The 23,640-nt window shown below is 44.5% G+C and overlaps 2 protein-coding genes and 1 pseudogene across 2 annotated transcripts; all 3 read left to right on the top strand.

The window, feature by feature from the left end:
* The first annotated feature begins 472 nt into the window (after positions 1 to 472).
* LOC147970614 (uncharacterized) lies at positions 473 to 5,213 on the top strand (annotated as a pseudogene).
* A 1,065-nt stretch (positions 5,214 to 6,278) lies between these two features.
* LOC147970615 (uncharacterized) lies at positions 6,279 to 7,273 on the top strand. The gene is made up of 3 exons (XM_087522680.1): positions 6,279 to 6,474; positions 6,564 to 6,846; positions 6,939 to 7,273. The coding sequence occupies exons 1-3, from the start codon at positions 6,349 to 6,351 to the stop codon at positions 7,271 to 7,273; spliced, it is 744 nt and encodes a 247-aa protein (XP_087378806.1). The 5' UTR covers positions 6,279 to 6,348.
* Positions 7,274 to 16,425: 9,152 nt separating this feature from the next.
* On the top strand, positions 16,426 to 17,731 carry LOC147970616 (uncharacterized). Its single transcript, XM_087523519.1, has 2 exons — positions 16,426 to 16,772; positions 17,518 to 17,731. Exons 1-2 carry the CDS (start codon positions 16,426 to 16,428, stop codon positions 17,729 to 17,731), a joined length of 561 nt encoding a protein of 186 aa, XP_087379645.1.
* The last annotated feature ends 5,909 nt before the right edge of the window (positions 17,732 to 23,640 follow it).

The raw sequence follows: 23,640 nt of genomic DNA on the forward strand, positions 1-23,640 counted from the left end.
GGGGCCGGCAGGGGGCGGAGGCGAGGCAGGGCGTGGAGGCGGGGGCTAGCAGGGGCGTAGGCGACCGACGGTGGTGGGGGCTCGCCGAGCATGGGGGACTCGCCGCCGCCGCAAGCACACCTCCCGGTATGCACCCCTCACCTCTTCCCCCCTCTCCTCTCTTGTCACCCGAGCAGTGGGAGATGGATTTCAGTCAGATGTTCTTCAGCATAGATGAATTTTATTGATGCACTGTTAGTAGTTAGGAGATAGCTTGCTTGTTTGGTAGATAATGCATAGATGAATTTTCTTGATGTACTGTTAGGAATTGTTCAGCTTGTTTGTTAAGAATTCTTCAGGCCTTGTGGTTAGGCAATTAGCACATAAATTTTTTTGGAATTTTAGCTTCCATTACTTCCATCCATTTTCATTAATTAATGTTGATGCACTTAGATTGATTTGCTAAGTTGCAACATTTTGTTGTCTTTGGCAGATGGACAGAAGCTGGATTAGAGAAGGAGTTAGAAAGTTTTCGAAAGAACATATGAAAGGAGTTGATGATTTCATGGCATTTGTTCGGGCAAATTTTGCCAACGATGCTCACATTCTTTGCCCATGTTGTGAATGCCTCAACCGTCCAAGAATGGCTCAAGGAAGAGTGGAAGATCATCTACTTCTTAATGGGATGTCCAGCACATATGATAGATGGATATATCATGGAGAACCTTTAGACAGACAACCTTAACATTTTGAAGCTGATACAGAGGCCCCTCATATGATGGGTGGTGGTGATGCTGGCATTGATTTCATGGAAAAGGTTTTGCGAGATAATGTTGTTTTGGAGGAAGAGGATGGGCATGAAGATGATAGGATTCCTGACCTATTGAAGGATTTGTACGATGCTGAAGATCGTGCTGATGGACAGAAATCGTTGTTTGCTGAGGTGTTAGAGGAGGAGAAGCGCGCAGCTCATGAAGGCGGTAAATTTTCAAGATTTACCTTCACCGTGAAGTTACTCCACATCAAGTCTTTCTACCGGATTAGCAATGCCGCATTCAACGCAATACTCCGTCTTTTGAGCTTGCAATTCCCTGATAGTTGTGTTCCCAGATATTATGATGAAGCATTGAGCATAATCCGCAGGCTGGGGTTAGGTTATGTGTCAATACATGTGTGCCCAAATAACTGTGTCTTGTTTCGAAAGGATTTAGCAAAGCATGACAACTGTCCAAAATGCAATGCATCTAGGTGGAAAGATGCTGATGGGAAGAAGTCAATACCAGAGAAGGTATTGAGGCACTTTCCCTTGATACCAAGGTTGGAGCGGATGTTCATCTCGAAGAAATCATCGCGTGAGGTACAGTGGCACAAGCTGAAGCGGCAACCTGTGGACAATGAGCTGAGCCATCCAGCGGATGGAGAGGCATGGAAAGAGTTTGACCGTATACATTTAGATTTTGCTGCAGATCCAAGGAACATAAAACTTGGCATTGCCACAGATGGGTTTAATCGTTTGGGAACATGAGCACGTCTTATAGCATGTGGCCAGTTTTTGTGGTGCCGTACAACCTGCCACCATGGGCATGCATGGACCAGTCCAACATCATGATGTCATTGCTTATCCCGGGTCCATATTCTCCAGGAAAGGATTTTCATGTCTTTATGGAGCCCCTCGTAGAAGAACTGCTCCAGCTCTGGACTGGTGTACCTACATACGATGCCTTGAGTCCGGAAGAAAAGTTCAATCTACGTGCTGTGATCATATGGTCCATCCATGATTTCCCGGCTCTGCACACTCTGTCTGGGAGGATCACAGCGGGTTATCAGGCTTGTGTCCATTGTGACAAAGACCCTTGCTCAAAGAGAATAAGGAGCAAGATCTGCTATATTGGGCACCGCCGCTTTCTTCACCGAAACCATCGCTGGCGAAGAAGCAAAGATTTTAATGGTGATAATGAAACCCATGACAAGCCAGCTGAATTCACTAAAGAAGAGCTGGAGCAGCAACTTGAAAAGGTGAAAGATGTGAGACCAGGAAAGCTGGCAAAGAAAAGAAAGCGTGAGGAAGGTCAATGTTGGGACCAGAAGTCTTGTTTGTGGGACCTGCCATACTGGGCTGATCTGAAATTAAGGCATAATCTCGATGTAATGCACATTGAGAAAAACTTATGCGAGAATCTGCTAGGGACGTTTCTGAACATTGAACGGAAGACAAAGGACACGGTTAGTTCTAGGCTTGATTTGGAGGACATGGGCATAAGAGAAGATTTGCATCTACGATGAAGATTCATTTGAAATTCCACGAGCATGGTATATAATGAATAAAGAACAAAAGCTTGCATTCTGTGAATTCCTAAGAGGGGTGAAATTTCCAGATGGTTATGCTGCTAACCTAGCAAAGTGTGTTACTTCTGATGGATTCAAGCTTTCAGTACTGAAAACCCATGATTGTCACATCCTCCTCCAAAGGATTTTACCGGCGGGCCTCCGAGGAATCATGCACAAGGATATATATGAAGTGGTTGCTGAGCTGGGAAATTTCTTTAGAGAACTGTGCTGCAAAACCCTCAAGTTAACTATCCTGGAAAGACTTGAAAAAGAAATCCCAATTATTCTTTGCAAGCTCGAGAAGATTTTCCCTCCAGCTTTCTTCACCGTGATGGTCCATTTGGCGGTGCACTTACCCAAAGAGGCAATGCTTAGAGGCCCTGTGCAATACGGTTGGATGTACCCAATCGAAAGAAGGCTGCTTACTTGTAAGTGTTATGTGCGAAACACGGCAAGACCTGAAGGTTCTATTGCTGAAGCATATGTCGTTGATGAGTGCTTGACTTTTTGCTCTAGATACTTTGGTGATGTGGAAACAAGATGGAACCGGCCGGGCAAAAATAGAGAGCCGTCTGATTCGCAAAGTTGTGATGTCTCTGTTTTCAACCATGGTGTGAACTTTCTTCGAGCCTCACAATACTTGGAGGCTGGTGATGAGTATGACAAGATGGTTTTGTTTGTGCTCAGCAATTGCGCCGAGGTTCTACCATATATCGAGTACGTTATATCTTGTGCACTCATTATATATATATATTTTGCTTGGGTTGGCACTAGCCTAATGTTTTAATTCACATGTTTTGTTGGCATTGCAGGAAATGCAAGGAAGAGTTAAATCAGGAAGAAAGCAATATCAATGTTGATAAAAGGGTTGCCAAGGGGTTTGCTAAGTGGTCTAAGAATCATGTGAGATCTTTAGCCACATGTGTTTATGTTTTCTGTGTTATTCACCCATTGTTAAATACCATTGTTTGCTAAATGGTTTATTTGTGTAGATTGGAAAGTTGCATGAGGAGAAGAAGGTCAGTGATGATCTATTTGCTTTGGCATGCTTACCGGATAAGCGAGTGAGAGTGTATTCAGCATGCATTGCTGACGGTGTCCGGTACCACACCGTTTATCGCGAGGAAAAAAGGAAGACACAGAATAGTGGAATCATCACTAAGGGATCACATGATGGTGAGATCATTGACTTCTATGGTCAGTTGAGAAGCATCATAGAGTTGCAGTACAACTCTAGTGGAGGCATCCATCGCTCGGTTGTCTTATTTCGCTGTGACTGGTTTGAGCATGGTAGCAAGAAGAGGAGAGACTCTTTTGCCAAATATGATGGCCACTTCAAAAGCATCAACACTTCAAGGTGCTGGTATAAGAGTGATCCCTTTATTCTAACAACACAAGCAACAATGGTGTTTTATCTGCCAGACAATCTTTTGCACGGAAAATGGCGAGTTGTGCAAAACTTTCAGCACATACAATTGTGGAGTGTGACTGAAACTGAAGTGGAAAAGGGCCCCGGTGATGGTGGACTAACATACCAAGATGATGACTCTACGGAAGTTCCGTTGCAAGCTGATGATGACTCTATGGAAGTTCTGGTGCAAAGCAGAGTGCGAAGGGACCGGGAACATGTGATCGTTGGTGCTGCAACAGTTGAAGTCATCAAGAAAAGAAGAAAGGTGGTATAGGATGGACATGAAAGCGAGGATGAGGAAAACCGGACTGATCATACTATGCTGCAATATTGTAGTGATGATGAGGAAAACAAGAGTGGGCATAGAGTTCCTTGTTTTCGTATCGACGACGATGAGTAGAGAAGGTAAATTTGGTCTCCTTGGTGATCTAATGCTATTTTGTCTCCTTGGTAGTTGTTGTTGATGTGATCCTGATGTAGTTTTTCTACTACAAATCTCTCCACGTACCAAAATGCATGAGACTGTGTAGTGATGGAGAGGCAGATGATGGTTGAAGATACAATGCAAAATGATGTAGTTTTGGTGACGGAAGATACAATGCAAAATGAAGATGTTGTTTTGAATGAAGAAGCAAAATGATGAACTGAAGATGTTGTTTTTAGAGCTATTTTTCTTAGTTTTGGTGATCATGTAGTTTTGGTTGTGATGTAAAAGATTGCAAAATGATGTTGTTTTTGGACTAAAGATGTTTTTTGAACTGAAGATGTTGTTTTTGGTGAACTGAAGATGTTTTCAGAGCTGTTTTAACTGAATTTTTGGGCGCGCTCCATCAGACAGCCATCTGATCCCACGCGCGGCCCCATTTCATTGTGAGCAAAAAAATATGCGTGAGCGGGGACTTGAACCCACGACCGTGCGCTCGTTTCACTGTGTTTCTACCACTGGGCTAGGAAGAGGCTACTGGTCGTCCACTCTATGCCATCTCTTTTCAAATCATCAAACCAGTTAAGTATCAAACACAGACCTCGCTGACAAGTGGGCCACTCGACCAACTCACTGACAAGTGGGCCATTTTGCTACTCTACCCACTCGACCCTTTTCCCCTGAGCTACCAAAAAATATTGGGCGAGAGGGGGCTCGAACACATGACCTGCCGCTTATTCCACTGTTTTTCTACCACTGGGCTAGTTAGAGGCTGTTGGTTTTGTACTCTATGCCAACCCTTTTCAATATATCAAAACAGAACTCGCTGACAAGTGGACCCACTCTTTTCCCCACTCCTCCTGTCCACTTGACCCGCTCCTCCTCTCCATTATCCACTCGACCCACTCCTCCTCTCTGCCGCCGGCATCCCCTTCTCCTCCATCGACGGTGACGACCTCCCTGGCGAACCACTCCTCCATCGATAGCGACGGCCTCCTAAGGTATGAATCCGCCGAGTCCTTCCTGTTCCTCTTCCTATTGATTAGATTAGGGTTCCCCGGCGCATGCTGATTAGGGTTCCATTGTAGATAGAGTAGTAGATCAAGAGGAGGCACCGTCCACGACACCGACAAGGCCAACAAGCTCAAGCAGTCGCCGTCGCCCCAAGTCTGTTCTGTTCCCCCCGTGTTCTTTGATTTTCTTTGTTTCCCCCATGTTCTTTGTCGACAAGGCCAACAAGCATGCTGATTTAGGAGTTACTCGTATTGTGCCTACGTGTGCGTCCCTACTAGAATTGTGGTATACTACATGGCTAATGGTCGTATTGTGCCTGCGCGTGCGTTCTGTTGATTCCATCCCAACTGTCGAGCGATTGGACCACATTCAGAGGGATTTTGCAGACTGAATTAGGCATTTAGGTTTAGGTCCCTTTTGGCCATGTTCAGTTGATGTGGTGCTACCTTGCTAGGTATGCTAGTTTCCCTGTGGTTCTCTTCACAGTGACGTAGAATTCATCAGAAATACAAAAGGCAGACCAAGAGGGGAAAAATGATGCCAACACTTATAATGTTGCAAGTGTATTAGTATTTTCCAATTTTGTTTGTTTGTTTTTAAAATAAACATGTTTATATTTGTCTAAAAAGATGCAGCGGCACACTGGAGCAGTTAAACTTGTAGGGGATCTAGCCTCCAGTGGCCTTTGTCTATATAAACCCTAGCAAAGCAAATTAAGCCAATAGCTCTGAATCTCTGAAATTCTAGTGTTAAATTCAGTTTTGTACATGACTATATCGGTGTCAAGCCAATAGCCTTCATGCGCATATCGACGACTATAAAGCTGTTCAGTTTTGTACATGACTGTATTGGGTAGGTGTGTTTAAATTGAGAATTTAGGGTTCAGTTCTTAAGTGCTGGGTTCTAACAAAATGTAGCACATGGGAAGATATGGTCCATTTATAGTAGATATGGTTCATTGTAGATATGGTCCATTTATAGTAGATATGATCCTGATGCTGTGTTTGCCATTTATAGTAGACATGGGCACATGGGCAGATATGGTCCATTGTAGATAGAGTAGTAGTATTCCAAATGTTCACAAGTGCATTGCTTTTTTTTTCTCACTTTTCCTATCATAAATATCCACAAGTGCATTGCTCTTCTCATTTTTATCACTTTTGCCATCATAAACTTGGTTCTGTTCCTATTTATGTCCAGTCCTGTTTATGGTAACTTGTTGTTTAATTACAATGCTGCTTTTCAGAGAAGTGAGATGGCTGGCTTGGAAGGTTTCGAGTTCTTCGAGATCGTAATTGAGAAATCTTGCAGTAGGCAGGTATATTTATAATCACTAATTTCTTTATCATCACTCTGCTGTCTAGTGCTTGATTGCGACAATTAACCACTGCTTGACCCTCGTTGTAGAGGCTGCCTGACAAGTTTGTGAAGATGCTCGCCGGCTGTGAGCCCCACAAAGTGAAGCTGCGGGAGGCCGGCAGCGGGCTTCACAGGCTGGGGGAAGTGTTGGTGGTGTTTGATGGTGAAGGCCACATGTACCTAGGGCCCGGCTGGGAGCATTTCGCCCGCGCCCATGAGCTACAGCTCAGGTACTTCCTTGTCTTCCGCTACGACGGCGACGCCATGTTCACCGTGAAGATGTTCGACAACGCCATGTGCCGCATGTACTACCAGCACGACGACGATGCCAGTAAGCTCTCTGCCTCTCTTCTTCCTGTCCTTTTGGCTTCCTCTACCTGCACGACGACAACACCATGTTCACTCTTTGTTGCATTTAGCCAGGCAATGGGAGCAGCAGCGGGGATGACGAGGAGCAGAGCGGGGATGGCGACGAGGAGCAGAGCGGGGATGACGAGCAAAGCGGGGATGACGAGGAGCAGAGTGGGGATGACGAGGAGCAGCCTATTCTGGCTGATGACAAACATGCTATGGTGGTGGCTGACGACGACCCTGCTATGGTGGTGGCGGATGACGACCTTGCTATGGTGGTGGCGGACGACAACCTTGCTATGGTGGTGGCGGACGACGACCTCGCGATGGTGGTGGCAGACGACGACCTTGCTATGGTGGTGGCGGACGACGACCTCGCGATGGTGGCGGCGCCTGCAATCCCATAGCTCAGCGACAGGACCATGCCAATTGTGGTAGAGGAGTACATCCGCGTTGGGATTCGCCACTCTGAGCGCATCAGGTTGATGAAGGAGAAGAAGGAGGAGTGAAGATGTTAAGAAGGTGTTCAACATGTTAGGTTTAAACTTGTTAGTGTAATATGAACATGTCAATGTTAAGTATGTAAGGTTTAATTTTGTGCATGCTCATGGATGCTGTATGACAGTGTCATCTAAACAAGTCATGTTTTTAACAATGAATATTCAGTTTGGTAATTGATGGGAATTGAAATTTTTTATGCATGCTCATGGATGAAAGATAAAATTATGGGTTTTTGTGCATGCTCATGTATGAAACAATATAAGTTTCATTTTTGGAATGCTAAAAACATGACTCAAACCCTAGCCACAGAAGGCCGCCGTGACTAAATCCGCCGGTTTTTGAAAACACCGTAAAAATTCAAAAACCGTTTTTCATTTTTTGAATGCAAAAGACATGCGTTTTTCGTGAAGCAGCTACAAGGAGGGGCACCCCAAACGGCGCCATTCCATGTCTATCTCAAAGTAGACCCTATTTTACGGATGGTCGCCAAAAAGCATGCATTTCCGACCCTCGTAGCTACTCCCGGCAATTCGGACCACCTTCGGCCGATTCAGCTGGAACCGGCTGGAATTTGAACTGTGGGTCCTCCATAGCTTGCCCGTTATTTTCACTAAAAATGCTTTTTAGCTTCACAGGTAGGCATTTCATCATAGAATTGACAACAGATTTGCATGGCTCAAACCCTAGCCACGGACGTCCGCCACGACGAAATCGGCCGGTTTTTGAAAACACCGTAAAAAATTCAAAAAAAAAATCAAAAAAATGGGAGACCTCCGCATCACATCATCAAATGTGGCCTACCAACTAGCAAAATACTAAACTTGCAATACCGGCGTTTTCTTGAAAAAGTGTTCTCAAAAACGACCTACCATGAACGAAGATTCATGGCTTTGAAGCCAAACTAGCAATGATATGGCCGCATCCGTTGAATAGTTTCAAATAATATGACCAAATACTAAACTTGCAATACCGGCGTTTTCTTGAAAAAGTGTTCTCAAAAACGACCTACCATGAACGAAGATTCATGGCTTTCAAGCCAAACTAGCAATGATATGGCCGCATCCGTTGAATAGTTTCTGATAATATGCCCAAATTGGGCGCATGCCTCCGTCTTGTGATGGCAAACAATGTTGCCAAAGCGAGGTTCCAACTTGTTTAACAAAAAAACCGTTTTTCATTTTTTGAATGCAAAGACATGCGTTTTTCGTGAAGCGGCTACAAGGAGGGGCACCCGAAACGGCGCCATTCCATGTCTATCTCAAAGTAGGGCCTATTTTACGGACGGTCGCCAAAAAGCATGCATTTCCGACCCTCATAGCTACTCCCGGCAATTCGTACCACCTTCGGCCGATTCAGCTGGAACCGGCTGGAATTTGAACTGCGGGTCCTCCATAGCTTGCCCGTTATTTTCACTAAAAATGCTTTTTAGCTTCACAGGTAGGCATTTCATCACAGAATCGACAACAGATTTGCACAGCTCAAACCCTAGCCACGGACGGCCGCCGTGATGAAATCGGCCGGTTTTTGAAAACACCGTAAAAAATTCAAAAAAATCAAAAAAAATGGGAGACCTCCGTGTCACATCATCAAATGTGGCCTACCAACTAGCAAAAATAATAAACTTGCAATACCGGTGTTTTCTTGAAAATTGTTCTCAAAAACGACCTACCATGAACGAAGATTCATGGCTTTCAAGCCAAACTAGCAATGATATGGCCGCATCCGTTGAATAGTTTCTGATAATATGCCCAAATTGGGCGCATGCCTCCGTCTTGTGATGGCAAACAATGTTGCCAAAGCGAGCTTCCAACTTGTTTAACAAAAAAAACCGTTTTTCATTTTTTGAATGCAAAAGACACGCGTTTTTCGTGAAGCGGCTACAAGGAGGGGCACCCCAAACGGCGCCATTCCATGTCTATCTCAAAGTAGACCCTATTTTACGGACGGTCGCCAAAAAGCATGCATTTCCAACCCTCATAGCTACTCCCGGCAATTCCGACCACCTTCGGCCGATTCAGTTGGAACTGGCTGGAATTTGAACTGCGGGTCGTCCATAGCTTGCCCGTTATTTTCACTAAAAATGCTTTTTAGCTTCACAGATAGGCATTTCATCACAGAATCGACAACAGATTCGCACGGCTCAAACCCTAGCCACGGACGGTCGCCGCGACGAAATCGGACGGTTTTTGAAAACACCATCAAAATTTCAAAAAAATCAAAAAAATGGGAGACCTCCGCGTCACATCATCAAATGTGGCCTACCAACTAGCAAAAATACTAAACTTGCAATACCGACGTTTTCTTCAGCTACTCGGTATGATTTTAACCTTGATTTCTACAAAATTTACAAAAAACCCCTATTTTTTCTACCCCCAAACCCAAAAGGATTTCCCTCCCAAACCAAAATTTTCCCTCCACCAAAATTTCCCTCTCCCAAAATTTCCCTCCACTCCCTCGACTCCCTCTCCCACTACCAGGCAGGTCCCACCATTCCCTCTCCCACTAACACGTTGGATCCCCTACCCTCCCCTCCCAAAATCTCCCCTCCCCGCCCGCAACCCTATCCCACTCCCCATTACCCATCCCGCAACCCTCCCTCCTCTGCTCCGTGCCGCCCCGCCGCCCCTCCCCTGCTTCACGCCGCCCCGCTCCGTGCCGCACCGCCACACCTCCCCTCCCCTCCCCAAATTTCCCCATTCCCCTCCCCTCTCCCCGACGAACCCTAGCTTCTCCCTCCCCGAGCCGCCCCGCCGACGACCACTCCCTCCCCTGCTCCGCGCAGCCCCGCCGCCCGTCCTCTGCTCCGCCCTTCCATTCCCCACCTCCCAGCCCCGATGAATCCCCCTCCCCTCTCCCCACCCCGCAACCCTAGCCCCTCCTCCTCTGCTCCGCCCCGCCCCGCTCTGCTCCCCGATGACGAATCGCCGCTCTGCTCCTCTACATCGACGATGGTGGTGACAAGAGGGTAGACGCGAGCAACGACTGTGACAGGAGCCACTGCTGCATCATCTACAACACGACGACAGGTACTCCCCTCGTTAGGGTTAGGATTTTCTGGTGGTTCGGTGGATCTCATGGTGCATCTTCTAGGGTTAGGATCTCATGGTGCATCTTCTAGGGTTAGGATCTCCTGATGGTTAGGGTTAGGATCTCTTGGTGGTTAGGGTTCTTCTTCATGGGGATGGGGATGGATTCATGGGGTTAGGATTCATGGGATGATATCCTTCTTGTTCATGGGGTTAGGGTTCATGTCGTTGGTAATGTGATTTTGAGATGGGGATGGATTCATGGGGTTAGGGTTTTGTGGGGAGGTGGTTCTTTAATCTAGATTTTGTATGCTCTATTTTGATTTTGCATCCCTGTCAATGTCGTTGCTTGATGTTTTGTGTTGTCATGTGGATGCCCTGTGGCAGCTCATCCATGGCCTTGTTTGTCATGCAGGTCATTGAGCAGCATCAGGAGGAGGAGCTCAAGCACGGCTACCACAAAAGCATGTTTTTGTCCATCTCCATCTCCCTCTGCTGCCAATCCTTGTTATGGTTTGTTAATCTTTACTTGTCATAGTGTATTACTTCAGAGCCATTTGCTTTGTTAATCCTTGTTATGCTTTGTTAATCTGTAATCATAGCGATTTGCTTGCTTGATGACATTGAAGTTGATGTCTGTAAGAGGTCGTTTGTAGCCATACTAATAGTTAACATGATGTAGTAGTTTTCTCTTTGGAATCCCTAGCAGGTACTAAAGTTTTGGATTATATTGCATATTCCTTTTAAATTTACTTGGCTAGTTTAGTGCCACCTCTTGAGTTAAATAAGAACCTGGAGTAAGCTATTGTGATGTAATTGTTGTGCCATTGTGTGAAGTATTGATATCCATTTGCATCTTCACAGAAATGGCTACATGTTCTTTGAGAAATCTTCCTTTGAAGCCTTCTCCCTGTTTTGTATTTGCTAGAACAAGGATGTTATTCTTTTTGGGTGTTCGATTTGTTTTGCTTGCTGTGGCACTCTGTTAATTGTTCTTGATTATGGTCACCACTAAATCTAAAGCTCTCTAGTTGTTGTTCCCATGCTATCTAGGGTATGTAGGTTCCCATTCATGTTTGGTTTCTATCCTGTGAGCTCCTGCCATGCTTTGGTTTACATATAGAAAGCTTTCTGCTCACTGTACTACTAGAGTAGTTCATGTAGGTGTGATATATGCTCTCTGGGTTGGTCTAGTTAATTCATGGTGTTCATTACTAAATGATTAAGTCCATCTGCCATTACTGTGAGCTATACTAATACTAGCACGAGACATTGCCATTCCTACGAGCTATACTAATACTAAATGATTAAGTCCATCTGCCATTCATGGTGTACCTGATAGTGTTGTCACAATACCAATCATATACTGTAGACCATTGTGCTATACTAATACTAGCACGAGACGTTGTCAGATTTACCACATGATGTATATGTGATCATGTGGGGACTGGGGAAGGAAAGAGAGTGCGGGGTGGGCTCTATCAGCAGTACATGCTTAATTAGGGTTTCCATCAGCAGTACTTGCTAGTATTAGTATAACTTGGAGAAGGAGCTACTTGCTTGCTTATTAATTAGGGTTTGTATCAATATTACTTGCTTGCTTCACTTCAATTTCCTTCATTGCTTGCTTGTTTCTATCAGTAGCACTTTGCTTGCTTGCTTGCTTGTATTAGTAGCACTTATGCACTTTGCTTACTTGCTACTAGTGTACATGCATGCTTGTTTAGTGCACTTACATGTTTGCTTAATTAATAACACTAGATCACTATATTGTTGATCCATCAAGTTTGTTTCACATGTATTACATGTATGTGCATGATGGTCCACATGCTTTCCTTTATTGATACAAGTGCATCATTTTACTTTATCCCTGTTGTATCTGATTGTTGTTTATTCTATTTTGCAAGCACCACCTCAAGATCATCCATGGCAAGGATGACAAGGTCAAGCATGAGGCCAACCGTTGGTATGCAACTTGCTCCTTGTGGTTATACTGTCAGTTTCATAAAATCTGTGTCTTAATATGCTAAGTGAAATGTATTGCTGCAATCTGAATAAGCTGGCTTAATTGTGCCTGTGTGCTGTTAGTCTTCCTTACCTGAATAACTAGGATTAAATGATAATAAAATTTCATAAGATATATTTGGCTACCTGTCCATGCATTCCAAACATTCACCTAATAGTTACGTTTCCTTTATCATGCAAAGAAGAGCCTCTCACCGAGTATGAGAAGGTTAGGGCTAGAAATATCATGAGGAACAATCGGATGTTCTAGTCCCTTGGCATCGGTGCAATAGCGTCGATGATTAGAAAAACAAATGGTGTACAAGAAGGTAGAAGTGATGAGGTTCAAGAGGGTAGTGGAGTTATCAATGATGACCCAGAGTACAATCCTAAGGAGGATGAAGTTATTGATGGAGAGGAAGTGGATGATGTTGTAGTCAACAAGATTGTTAAGGTGCAAACTCTGTCTTGCTTGGAGGGTTGGGGTTCTGTTATTCTATGTTATTCCTTGTGCTCACATATTTCTCTTGTGATCTAATGCTTTTTTCCGTGCTGTTTATATGAGGCACTAAAGGAATCTAGGACGAAGAGGACTGGTGTTAAGAAGACAGTCAGCAAGAAGAACAAGAGCTCAGAAACATCTGCTGCAATGCCTCCAGGAAGGGTGATGTCCCCAGCTCCAGGACAAAAAAAGAGGATCCTGGAACCTGATGAACCTGCCCTTGATAGAGTCACAAGGCAGAAAGCAAGGATGGCGACTACGACGGACCATCAGGAAAGTATGCTGCGCATGGACTCTCAGACCTCAGTGCAAATGGGTGATGAGTTGCCGCCCATGGATGAAGGAACCACTCTCAGCATGGATGGAAGTGGCACTGTCTGCCTAGATGAAGCAGGAACCATCTGCATTGATGAAGCAGGCACTGTCCACACAGACCTCAGCCCTGTTGCACCTTCTATTGACAGGAACGTTGTCATCAATGAAGAAGAACAGCAGCTTGTGCTTCAATCAGGCAAGTTGACCTTTGCAATGCTATCTTTTACTAGTGCATTTTCCAAATGGAATGATCATGTATGCTTTTGTCGATTCCTGCATTTGTCGATTTATATTCTAATTTATGAGTTCAGTTTCATTTTCAGATGCAATGACTCCCAAGACTAGACTTAGAAAGGGCAAAGGGCTAGAGAGGATCACCAAGTCGCTTGGTAGCAAGGTGCCTATCCAAATTGCCGAAGGGATGATTCGTCCAGAGAAGCCTCTACAGGCAGCAAAGCTTGCTTCTGAGTGTGGATTCATTGCAAAAAGCCATCTTCCGGTTCTTCCTCACTTGAAGCTATACAAAAAAATGCTAGTCTATTGGAGAACTACATTGGGAAAGTTGTTGTAAGCTACTTGTTTTATAGTTAATGTGCTATCTATTTCCTGTTACACCTATGCATGATCACTAATATTGTTCCTACCTTGTTTGCTATCTTGGTAGGCAAATTTTGAGATGAACACGGACTCGGAGACTATCAAGACCTCGTGCAAAGATATTCTGCAGAAATATTCAAAGAACAGACGCCATCAGATCAAGATGAAGTATTTTGATACCGTAGCCGCAAATAAAGTCAGCATTAAGTCTCCGGTGCCTGATCTAACGGATGGTGAATGACAAGCTCTGGTGGAGATGTGGTCTACCCCAAGACACAAGGTTTGTCTCTGCTTTGTTTGATGCTTTATGTTCTGCACATGATATGGTAGTGCTAGATCATGCTGACAGTATGCTTTTTTGTAGGAAACCTGTGTGTCGAACAAGATGAATCGAGAAAAAGTCGTGTACAATCACAGAACTGGTTCCAGGCACTACACAACACACATTTTTGCCACTGTGAGAACTCTTCTCTAGAGACCTTACCGTTTGATCCTCATTGAATAACATTTCTGATTCTTGCTGAATAACATTTTGATTTTTGTTGAAAAACATTTCAAAAAGAAGAGCGTAAGGGTGAGGAGCTGCCTGCGATTGACTTGTCTAAGGCCACCCACAACAGCAAGAAGCACGGGTTTTTGGAGCCAGTCAAGACTGCTATAGTAAGTCACTCCATGCTTTGCCCTGTTTGATTCACAGCCAGCTTTGATGCTTTGATGATTTGATCTTGTTTGATTCGGAGCCAGTCAAGAACACACGCTATGTTTCATGCTTTGATGTTGTTTGATAGTTCAACAAAGATATCAGAACTTGCTGTAGCTATTTGATGCATTTTTTATGATATGATGAAATTTGATCTGAATGTTAGTTTGATGATCGGCTCACTCGGGAAGCCATCTTATATAGAACCACCATTCTAGGCTTAATGAAGTGATCATATTGTTCCAATTGCATGTCTCCAGGTCACTAGTCATCATCTTCTTGTATAGATTTTGTGTGCTGGTTTGGTTACTTCAAATAATCCATTTGTGTGCTGGTTTGGTTTATCTTGCTTTGTTTGGTTTGCAAAATGTGAAATAGATCTCCCACTAATGCCTATCATTTTCCTCCATATGCTAGCTTGAGATGGAAAAAATGAAGGACACGCCGGTACCAGAAGGTGAAGAGCCAAAGTCTGCTGTTGAAATTGTCGAACAAGTCCTCAAGACCGAAGTCAAGCAAAGCACATTCCTCAGGAATGTTGGGCTCCAGTCATCTAGGAACAACTCTGGCAAAGCAACAACTGAAGTTGCTGCTCATGTTCGTGACCTTGAGCAGAAGCTGGAGAGGTCTGAGCTTCAAGCTGAAGTGATGCAAGAAGAATTGGCGGCAATCAAGATGAAGGCGGAAGAATCTGAAGCTGCACGCGACAAGGAACTTGAGCTGCGGCGCAAGAAGTCTCAAGAGCAGGAAGAGCAGTTATCCCACTTGATGGCTCTCTTTGGAGCTAAGGCAGTTTGATGGTCTTTGAACTTGCTGTGCAGTTTGTCTTTGAACTTGATGTGAAGTTATGTCGTAGTAGGTCGTGAACTTATGTGGATCTTGTAGTGTTTTGCATCTGGTAGTGTTTGTTGCATTTTGCACTTGGTAGTGTTTTGCATCTGGTAGTGTTTTGCACCTAGCTGTTTTAAGCCTTGTGAATCACTTGTGGATCTTGTGAACCTGGGCCTGTTTATAGTTATGTGGATCTTGTGAACCTGGGCTTGTGGATCATTTTCTGAAGTCATGCAAAATATGAACCTGGGCTCTAAAAAGGCCGAGGCCCAAACAAGAATTAGACTAAAAAGGCTTGGACCTAAAAAAAGAAATGACTGTAAGAAAAAAAATTACAAAAGGCTGCATAACACAAAATAAAAACGCCAAGGCCCAAATTCAAACTAGACTAAAAAGACTGTGGCCCAAAACAATAGTGGAATATAAAAAAATCATCATAAAAAGGCTCCATTCCCAGAAAATAAAAGGCCAAATTATTGGGCCAGGCCCATGCAAAGCAAAATAAAGAGAAAAAAATTAAATGGGCTGAATTATTGGGCTTGGCCCATCAAGATGGCTGAAATGGACCGGGCTGATTCTATTTTACGACCTTTTCATTTGGTCGTAAGTCTGCCAGGTCAGCTTGCCACGGTGGATCTAACGTGGTGTGGTCGGATTGGTAGTGACCAAAACAGTTGGTCGTTAAATCTACGACCTTTTTTTGGTCATAAACATTTGCGACCATTCCAGAAGAAAGGTCGCTAATGTCAGTTTATGACGGCCAGCTTTTGACCTTATGTTTTTGGTCACAAAAAGGTCACAAATGGAAATTTGTGACCATTCAGTGACCAATAGTGGTGGTCACAAGTTGACATATTTCTTGTAGTGGGTTGCCACAAGGGATTGCAGACCGGGACCCCCACAACCACTACACCCACGGCCCCGACGAACCGCCTCCCACACATCCCCATCGACGAACTGCAAAATACCCCATTGTCTTCCGTCTCTGCCTCATTCACAGGAACCATCATTGCCGCTTCCATCTCCACTGCACACAAACCACAAACTTCTCTCTCCAAAGCCCACAATCGCCGAAGGAAGGCGATGGTGGAGGAACCGTCCGCCAAGCGACATCATGGCGAGACGTCAGACAAGACCAGCAACCTCGTCGACGTTCACATCCCCGGAGAGAAGCGCGAGTACACGAAAACCCTCACAGGGGTTGAGCTCCACGGCAAAGAGACGCTGGAGATCGTCTGCACCAGCAAACCAGACAAGGCCGACGAGATGATGAGCAGGCTCAGGATGAAGGGCGGCGGCTTGTATCCGAGCTTCATCGGAGTTGATGTGGAATACACAAGCGAAGATGAAACTCCACAGATGACGGCAGTCCTGAAGTTGTGCGTCGAGGAATTCTGCTTGGTGTACCACATCGCAGCGGCCACAAAGTGGTAACCCATACTACTGTTCATTCATCTATTGTACTAGTACTACTCCCTAAAAACTTCATTAAACTTGTTTCCCAACTAGATGAACTACTATAGTTTGTGAAGTGGATTTACGAGTACATGTTTCTCAAGTTACATGCATTTCTGAAACTGTGAAGTGGATTGTTTCACCAGATTAGCATCTGAAAACTGATGCATTGGATTAGTATCTGAAAAATGTTTATAGAATTCTGAACTTGATGCCCCAAATTAATTTCTGAACTTGATGTACAAGCATATATTCTGATCTTGATGCACTAGTATAGTTTATAGAATTGTTGTATTAAAAGATGTTTGGTGAAGTGGTATAGGTCCATATCTGGATGCACATGTTGCTCAAATTAATTTCTGAACTTGATATAGAATTGATGCACAAATATGTATCAAGCACTGGTATATGTCTTTTATTCAACAAAAAAGAAAACTAAACTTGAATCAAGCAGCACATATATCATTGACTCTAGTAAAAATGATTCTTCAATTTGGTGAAGCATTTGGTGAAGCACTGAAGATAGCAAAAAAGAAAAATTACATGGTGTAGTTTAATTTAATTTTAGGACTTTGTGTACTAGTTTCTGAACTACATCCATCCATGACTTATACTATATAAGGATCTACCTCATGGATTATCACTTGTAAAACCAAAAAGCACAAGAATTAAATCTTCAAAAAAGAACACTAACCTTCAATATGTGTCTCCCCCTTGTAGGACCAAGAGCCTCAAACAGTTCCCGCGGGAGGAGAAATTGTACACATTTGTCGGTTTTAGTATTGGAGGTGACAAGCGGGTGCTGGACAAGTCTGGTTTGGAGATCAACCCCAACAATTTCATCGACATGCAGCGCAAACGGAAAGATCCAACCACCAACAAATACTATGACTTGTTGCAGGCGGTGTCATCCACCCATTCTAGAAAGGCATGAAGAAGAAGATCGAGAAGAAGGAAGACCACAAACTATGGGGGACCAACCCGCTGCCAGACAAGCTCATCGAGCATGCAGGAATAGATGCGTACGCCACGTACAAGTCATGGAAGACAATCGACAACATCGTGACAGGTTGGGACATTTCAAAAGAGCAGGAGGCTGACCCCTACTACCACTGCAACTTCGCGGGATGAAGATGCATTAAAGTCTGCCTTCGTGTTGCTCGCTGAGGGAGTCCTGGATTAGGGGGTGTCCGGATAGCCGGACTATACCTTCGGCCGGACTCCTGGACTATGAAGATACAAGATTGAAGACTTCGTCCCGTGTACGGAAGGGACTTTCCTTGGCGTGGAAGGCAAGCTTGGCGATAAGGACATGTAGATCTCCTACCATTGTAACCGACTCTGTGTAACCCTAGCCCTCTCCGATGTCTATCTAAACCGGAGGGTCTTAGTCCGTAGGATGAACAACAATCATACCATAGGCTAGCTTCTAGGGTTTAGCCTCTCTGATCTCGTGGTAGATCTACTCTTGTACTACCCATATCATCAATATCAATCAAGAAGGACGTAGGGTTTTACCTCCATCAAGAGGGCCAGAACCTGGGTAAAACATTGTGTCCCCTACCTCCTGTTACCATCCGCCTAGACGCACAGTTCGGGACCCCCTACCCGAGATCCGCTGGTTTTGACACCGACATTGGTGCTTTCATTGAGAGTTCCTCTGTGTCGTCACTTTTTGGCCCGATGGATTCTCCGATCATCAACAGCGATGCGTCCCATGGTGAGACTTTTCTCCCTGGACAGATCTTTGTATTCGGCGGCTTTGCACTGTGGGCCAATTCGCTTGGTCATCTGGAGCAGATCGAAAGCTACGCCCCTGGCCATCAGGTCAGATTTGGAAGTTTGAACTACACAGCCGACATCCGCGGAGACTTGATCTTCGATGGATTCGAGCCACAGCCAAGCGCGCTGCACTGTCACAATGGGCATGATCTAGCTTTGCCGCCGAACAGTGCCCTGGAGGCCGCATCTGTGTCTGCTCCGACCCCTAGCTCGGAGCCGATCACACCAATCGAGGATGGGTGGTTAGACACCGCCTCGGGTGCTGCAATCTCTACGGCGATCAAGCCGAACACCAGCCTTATCCTCTGCGAAGCCCGTGACTCCAAGGTGCCGGACTCCTCTCCGGACTCCGAGCCCTCTGCGCCCCTACCAATCGAATCAGATTGGGTGCCGATCATGGAGTTCACCGCCGCAGACATCTTTCAGCACTCACCCTTCGGCGACATTCTGAATTGACTCAGGTCTCTCTCTTTGTCAGGAGAGCCCTGGCCGGACTATGACCGGCAGGATTGGGATGTGGACAACGAAGAAATTCGATGACCACCCACCACCCACTTCGTAGCCACTGTCAATAATTTAAACGACGTGCTCGACTTCGAATCCAAAGACATCGACGGTATGGACGACGATGTAGGAGATGAACATGAACCAACGCCTATAAGGCACTGGAAAGCCACCTCATCTCATGATGTATACGTGGTGGACACACCCAAAGGAAGTGACAACGAGGAACACAGGGATGCAACGAGGGATCGTTCACTCAAAAAGCAATCAAAGCAGCGACGTAAGCGCCACTCCAAGCCCGGCCTCGACAGAGACAGCAGCCATACAGACCCAACCATAGAGTAGGACAAGCCGGCGGATGACGAACATGCCTTCGAGAAAGCGTCCGAACAGGGCAACTTGGATAAACAAAGCGAACACCCCGCCCCCGGCAAAAACAACAGTCCGGACGACCTTACGCCGGATAAACTCATGGAGCAGAAGAAGCTCCACAAAAGTCTCATCGCCACTGCGCATAGCCTGGAAAAGCAGAAGCGGAAGCTCAAAACTATGGAAGATGCACTCATAATCAGATGGAGCAAAGTACGCAACACCGCAGACAAATATGGCGGCCATCGCCACACAAAAAGCTATCCAAAGCGAAAGCTACTGCCTGAATTTGGCGAGGAGGCCTTAGAGCCCCCGCAATCAAAAAATAGGAAAGCCATCCGGTCGGATAGACGACCGCATGGCCAGCATGGAGCGGCAAGCGGCGCCGCACACAAGTCGGCACGCTATCCACCAAAGGATCCGCATCAAAAAGACGGCCCAGCCAGATCTATCTACGGGCCAGGAAAGCAAGCTCTAGTAAGCAATGCAACACAACAAATATCCGAACATCACGGCACACACAAATACAGGGGTGCCGCACACCCCCTATGTTTCACCGATGAGGTGCTGGACCATGAATTTCCAGCGGGATTCAAGCCCGTAAACATAGAGGCGTACGACGGAGCAACAGACCCTGGGTCTGGATCGAGGATTATATCCTCCACATACACATGGCCAGAGGAGATGACCTCCACACCATAAAATACTTACCCCTCAAGCTTAAAGGGCCAGCCCGGCATTGGCTCAAAAGCCTTCCCAAAAACACCATTGGAAGTTGGGAAGAGCTTGAGGATGCTTTCCGGGCAAATTTTCAAGGGACCTATGTCCACCCTCTGGATGCAGACGATCTCAGTCACATAACTCAACAGCCCGGAGAGTCAGCCCGGAAATTCTAGAACAGATTTCTTACTAAAAAGAATCAAATAGTCGACTATCCGGACGCCGAAGCCCTAGCAGCTTTTAAGCATAACGTTCGAGACGAATGGCTCGCCAGACACCTCGACCAAGAAAAGCCAAGAACAATGGCCGCATTAACAAGCCTCATGACCCGCTTTTGCGCAGGAGAGGACAGCTGGTTGGCAAGATGTAGCACCAGCAACCCAAGTACATCCGAAGTTAGGGATGGAAACGGAAAACCCCGACGCAGCAAGGACCAACGCCGGAATAAGGGAAACAGCCCAAAGAGCACGGCGGTCAACGCCGGATTCTAAAGCTCGCGGCAAAATCAGAGAAAGCCGCCCCTCAAGGATAACAGGGACGAGCTATCCAACTTAAACAAAATGTTGGACAAGATATGTCAAATACCCAGTACTCCCGGGAAGCCTGCGAACTATACCCATAGAGATTGTTGGGTTTTCAAGCAAGCCGGCAAACTCAACGCCGAACACAAGGGGCTCGACACACCAAGTGAGGACGACGACGAACCCCACAAGAAGAGCACCAGGAAACAAAAGGATTTCCCACAAGAAGTCAAAACAGTAAACTTACTTCACGTGACGAACAGAACGGTGCCACCAGAGATACGCGCCATACGGCCTATCCCAAAGAAGTCTCGCCAATGGTTGTTAAAACCGATCACCTTCGACCATTAGGATTACTCTAGAAGTATCCGGAACACAGGCTGGACTGCCTTGGTATTAGATCCAATAATCGGCGGACTCCACTTTACAAATGTCCTGATGGACGGCGGCAGTGATCTAAACCTGTTATACCAGGACACAATCTGCAACATGGGGATAGACCCAACAAAAAATTGCCATAGCAAAACCTCCTTTCAAGGGGTAATGCCAGGCCCAGATGCCCGCTGTATGGGTTCTCTCTGGCTAGAAGTTATGTTCGGCTCCCCCGATAACTTCCATCGCAAACAGCTAACTTTCCACATCGCCCCATTCTCAAGTAGCTATCAAGCACTGCTGGGACGCGAAGCTTTTTCCCGCTTTAACGCAATACCGCATTATGCATCTCTTACGCTTAAGATGCCCAGTCCACGAGGCATCATCTCATTAAAGGGAAAACATTGAGTGTTCCTCTCGCGCGGAAGACAGTGCGGCTGCCTTGACAGCCCCACAATAAAGCGTCTTCACCAGCCAAAGCACCTAAACAGGTCGTCAAGACCACGGACACGGCTAGACAAGTCCGGCATAAACATACAATTGATAACGGCTTAATAGCCGTATACCCCTGTACTAGGGGCTCCGCGCAGATAAAACAAGAGACAATAAAGCTCAATTTTACCCATTTCAATTTATACTTTGTTTATTTAGTATAACTTATGTTCGGCACGATCTTTCTTAAACTAAGTTCCTCTCTTTTACAGATGAACACCGTGCTACGCCCGTCCAGGATACGGCACAATGGAGACACAGGCGCAGACGTGCAACAGGGACCCGTTCCAAGGATTCTTTTCAGATTAAGACCCTATGTTATGTGTGTCAGTGTTTGAACAAGTTTGCCTATGTCTATCAAGTACATTGTTTGCTTATGTCATTCAACAAATATGATAGCTTCCTATTTTTTGATCTATCATTTCAAGTTGAACTAGGTTGAAGTTGAAACTTTATGGCTGCCACACAGCACTAGTAATGGAGCAACAAAATCAAACATGGATAATTTGATTCTTTTATACTTCCAACTCATATTTCAGATGTTTTGAAGAAGCCATTTTATCTTCTCTCATGAAAATCATTGAGTTGCTTAATGTTTCTCAAATTGAAATAGTTCCAAATGGAATTCAAATCTTTTCAAAACCCTTTTCATTTATTTAAATGGAAGAAGTCATGTCATCTTCTCTCTAGGGTTTTGTGATGAAATGAATTTGAATTCATGGAGATCATAAATGCAAGATGAATGTTTGGGAAGGTCCTTTTATTCCCTCTCATTTATCTTTCAAAAAGTTTCAAATTTCACTCAAATTCACACATCACAATCAAACTATCTATTTATTTTTACATTCCAAAATTTAGAATTTTGGGATGTTACAAACCTACCACCCTTAAAATGAATCTCGTCCATGAGATTCGGAGAGGCTAGAAATTATTTTCAATTTGGAGTTATTTAGGTTTTATTCAAATTATTTTTCTCCAAAAATAAAATAAATGGAAAATAGGTTAAAATGATTCCCTACATCATAAAATTGGATATAAATAAATTTGAAATCATTTTGGTATTTTTAAAATGATTTTTATTGGGTTTTATTGCATCAGTAGCACTCTTTGTTTTATTTTCATTTTTGCAGATTTTACTTGGCACTAGAGAAATGTTCATGTTGTAAAAAATTTGTTTCTGAAAATTTTGATATATAATATGCCTATGTAAAAATGCATTTCAATTTTCGTTATTCAGTTTATCATTTTCTGTTAAAAAAACAAAATCTGCGCGTGCACGTGGAACTAACTGTCGCCCACGTGCACAGCATAGTGGCAGCGGGCGCCCCATCTTTTCTTTTTCTTTTTCCTACATGGGCCAGGCCTAGCCAGCCCTTTTTTCACTTTGACTGAATTTTGTTTAAAAAAACTACAGTGCGTGGCCGGGCCAAACTTTTAGCGCATAATCTTTTTCAAATTTCATCCACGTACGTATATGTTTAGTCCCACATTGCCTAGCCTTTGACCCTTAAACCTTTTTTCCACCTATAAATATAGACCCATAGAGCTTCCAAAAATCATCCGATTCGAATTAAACCAATATTTTGGTTTGACTAGATTCATTTAAGAAAAATATTTTTCTTCTCTCCGGCGCGACTTCTCGAAGCTGTCTCCTTTCTCTAAAGTCGTCTTTTCTCTACCTTATAAAGATATCTTTTTCGTTTTTTTACACTTCTGCAGTTTATTATTTCTAGACTATTACGGTAAAATAATTAGATTATCAATTAGTCTATATATTTATATATTACACCTAGAATTCTTTCTGCCGTAGCTATTTTTTCCCGTAAAACAGCTAAACCCTGATTTTTCAAATAGCCATAACTTTTTACTCATTCATCCAAATTAGATGAAACCAGTGCCTATAGTTTTGTCTTGTTTTCACCTATCCAGTGAACCTGTCACATCAAATTTTTGAAATTTTTAAATTTCAAAATTTGTTCAAATTCATATTCAAACTTCTTTTGTTCATAACTCGAGTTTTATAACTCCGTTTGAGTTTATTCTTTTTGCAAATCGAAGCTCTTGACCTAAACTTTCTGATAAG

This window comes from Triticum urartu, chromosome 5A, assembly GCF_056163025.1.
Source record: "Triticum urartu cultivar PI428250 chromosome 5A, HENAU_Tu73, whole genome shotgun sequence".
In the NCBI taxonomy this organism is placed as follows: domain Eukaryota; kingdom Viridiplantae; phylum Streptophyta; class Magnoliopsida; order Poales; family Poaceae; genus Triticum; species Triticum urartu.

Excerpts from the sequence above, each read along its gene's own strand:
- LOC147970615 (XM_087522680.1), top strand. The coding sequence starts at position 6,349 with ATGTCCAGTCCTGTTTATGGTAACTTGTTGTTTAATTACAATGCTGCT. Across the intron at positions 6,475-6,563 it reads AGAAATCTTGCAGTAGGCAG|AGGCTGCCTGACAAGTTTGT; the intron begins GTATATTTATAA and ends CCCTCGTTGTAG. Across the intron at positions 6,847-6,938 it reads CCAGCACGACGACGATGCCA|GCAATGGGAGCAGCAGCGGG; the intron begins GTAAGCTCTCTG and ends GCATTTAGCCAG.
- LOC147970616 (XM_087523519.1), top strand. The coding sequence starts at position 16,426 with ATGGTGGAGGAACCGTCCGCCAAGCGACATCATGGCGAGACGTCAGAC. Across the intron at positions 16,773-17,517 it reads ATCGCAGCGGCCACAAAGTG|GACCAAGAGCCTCAAACAGT; the intron begins GTAACCCATACT and ends TCCCCCTTGTAG.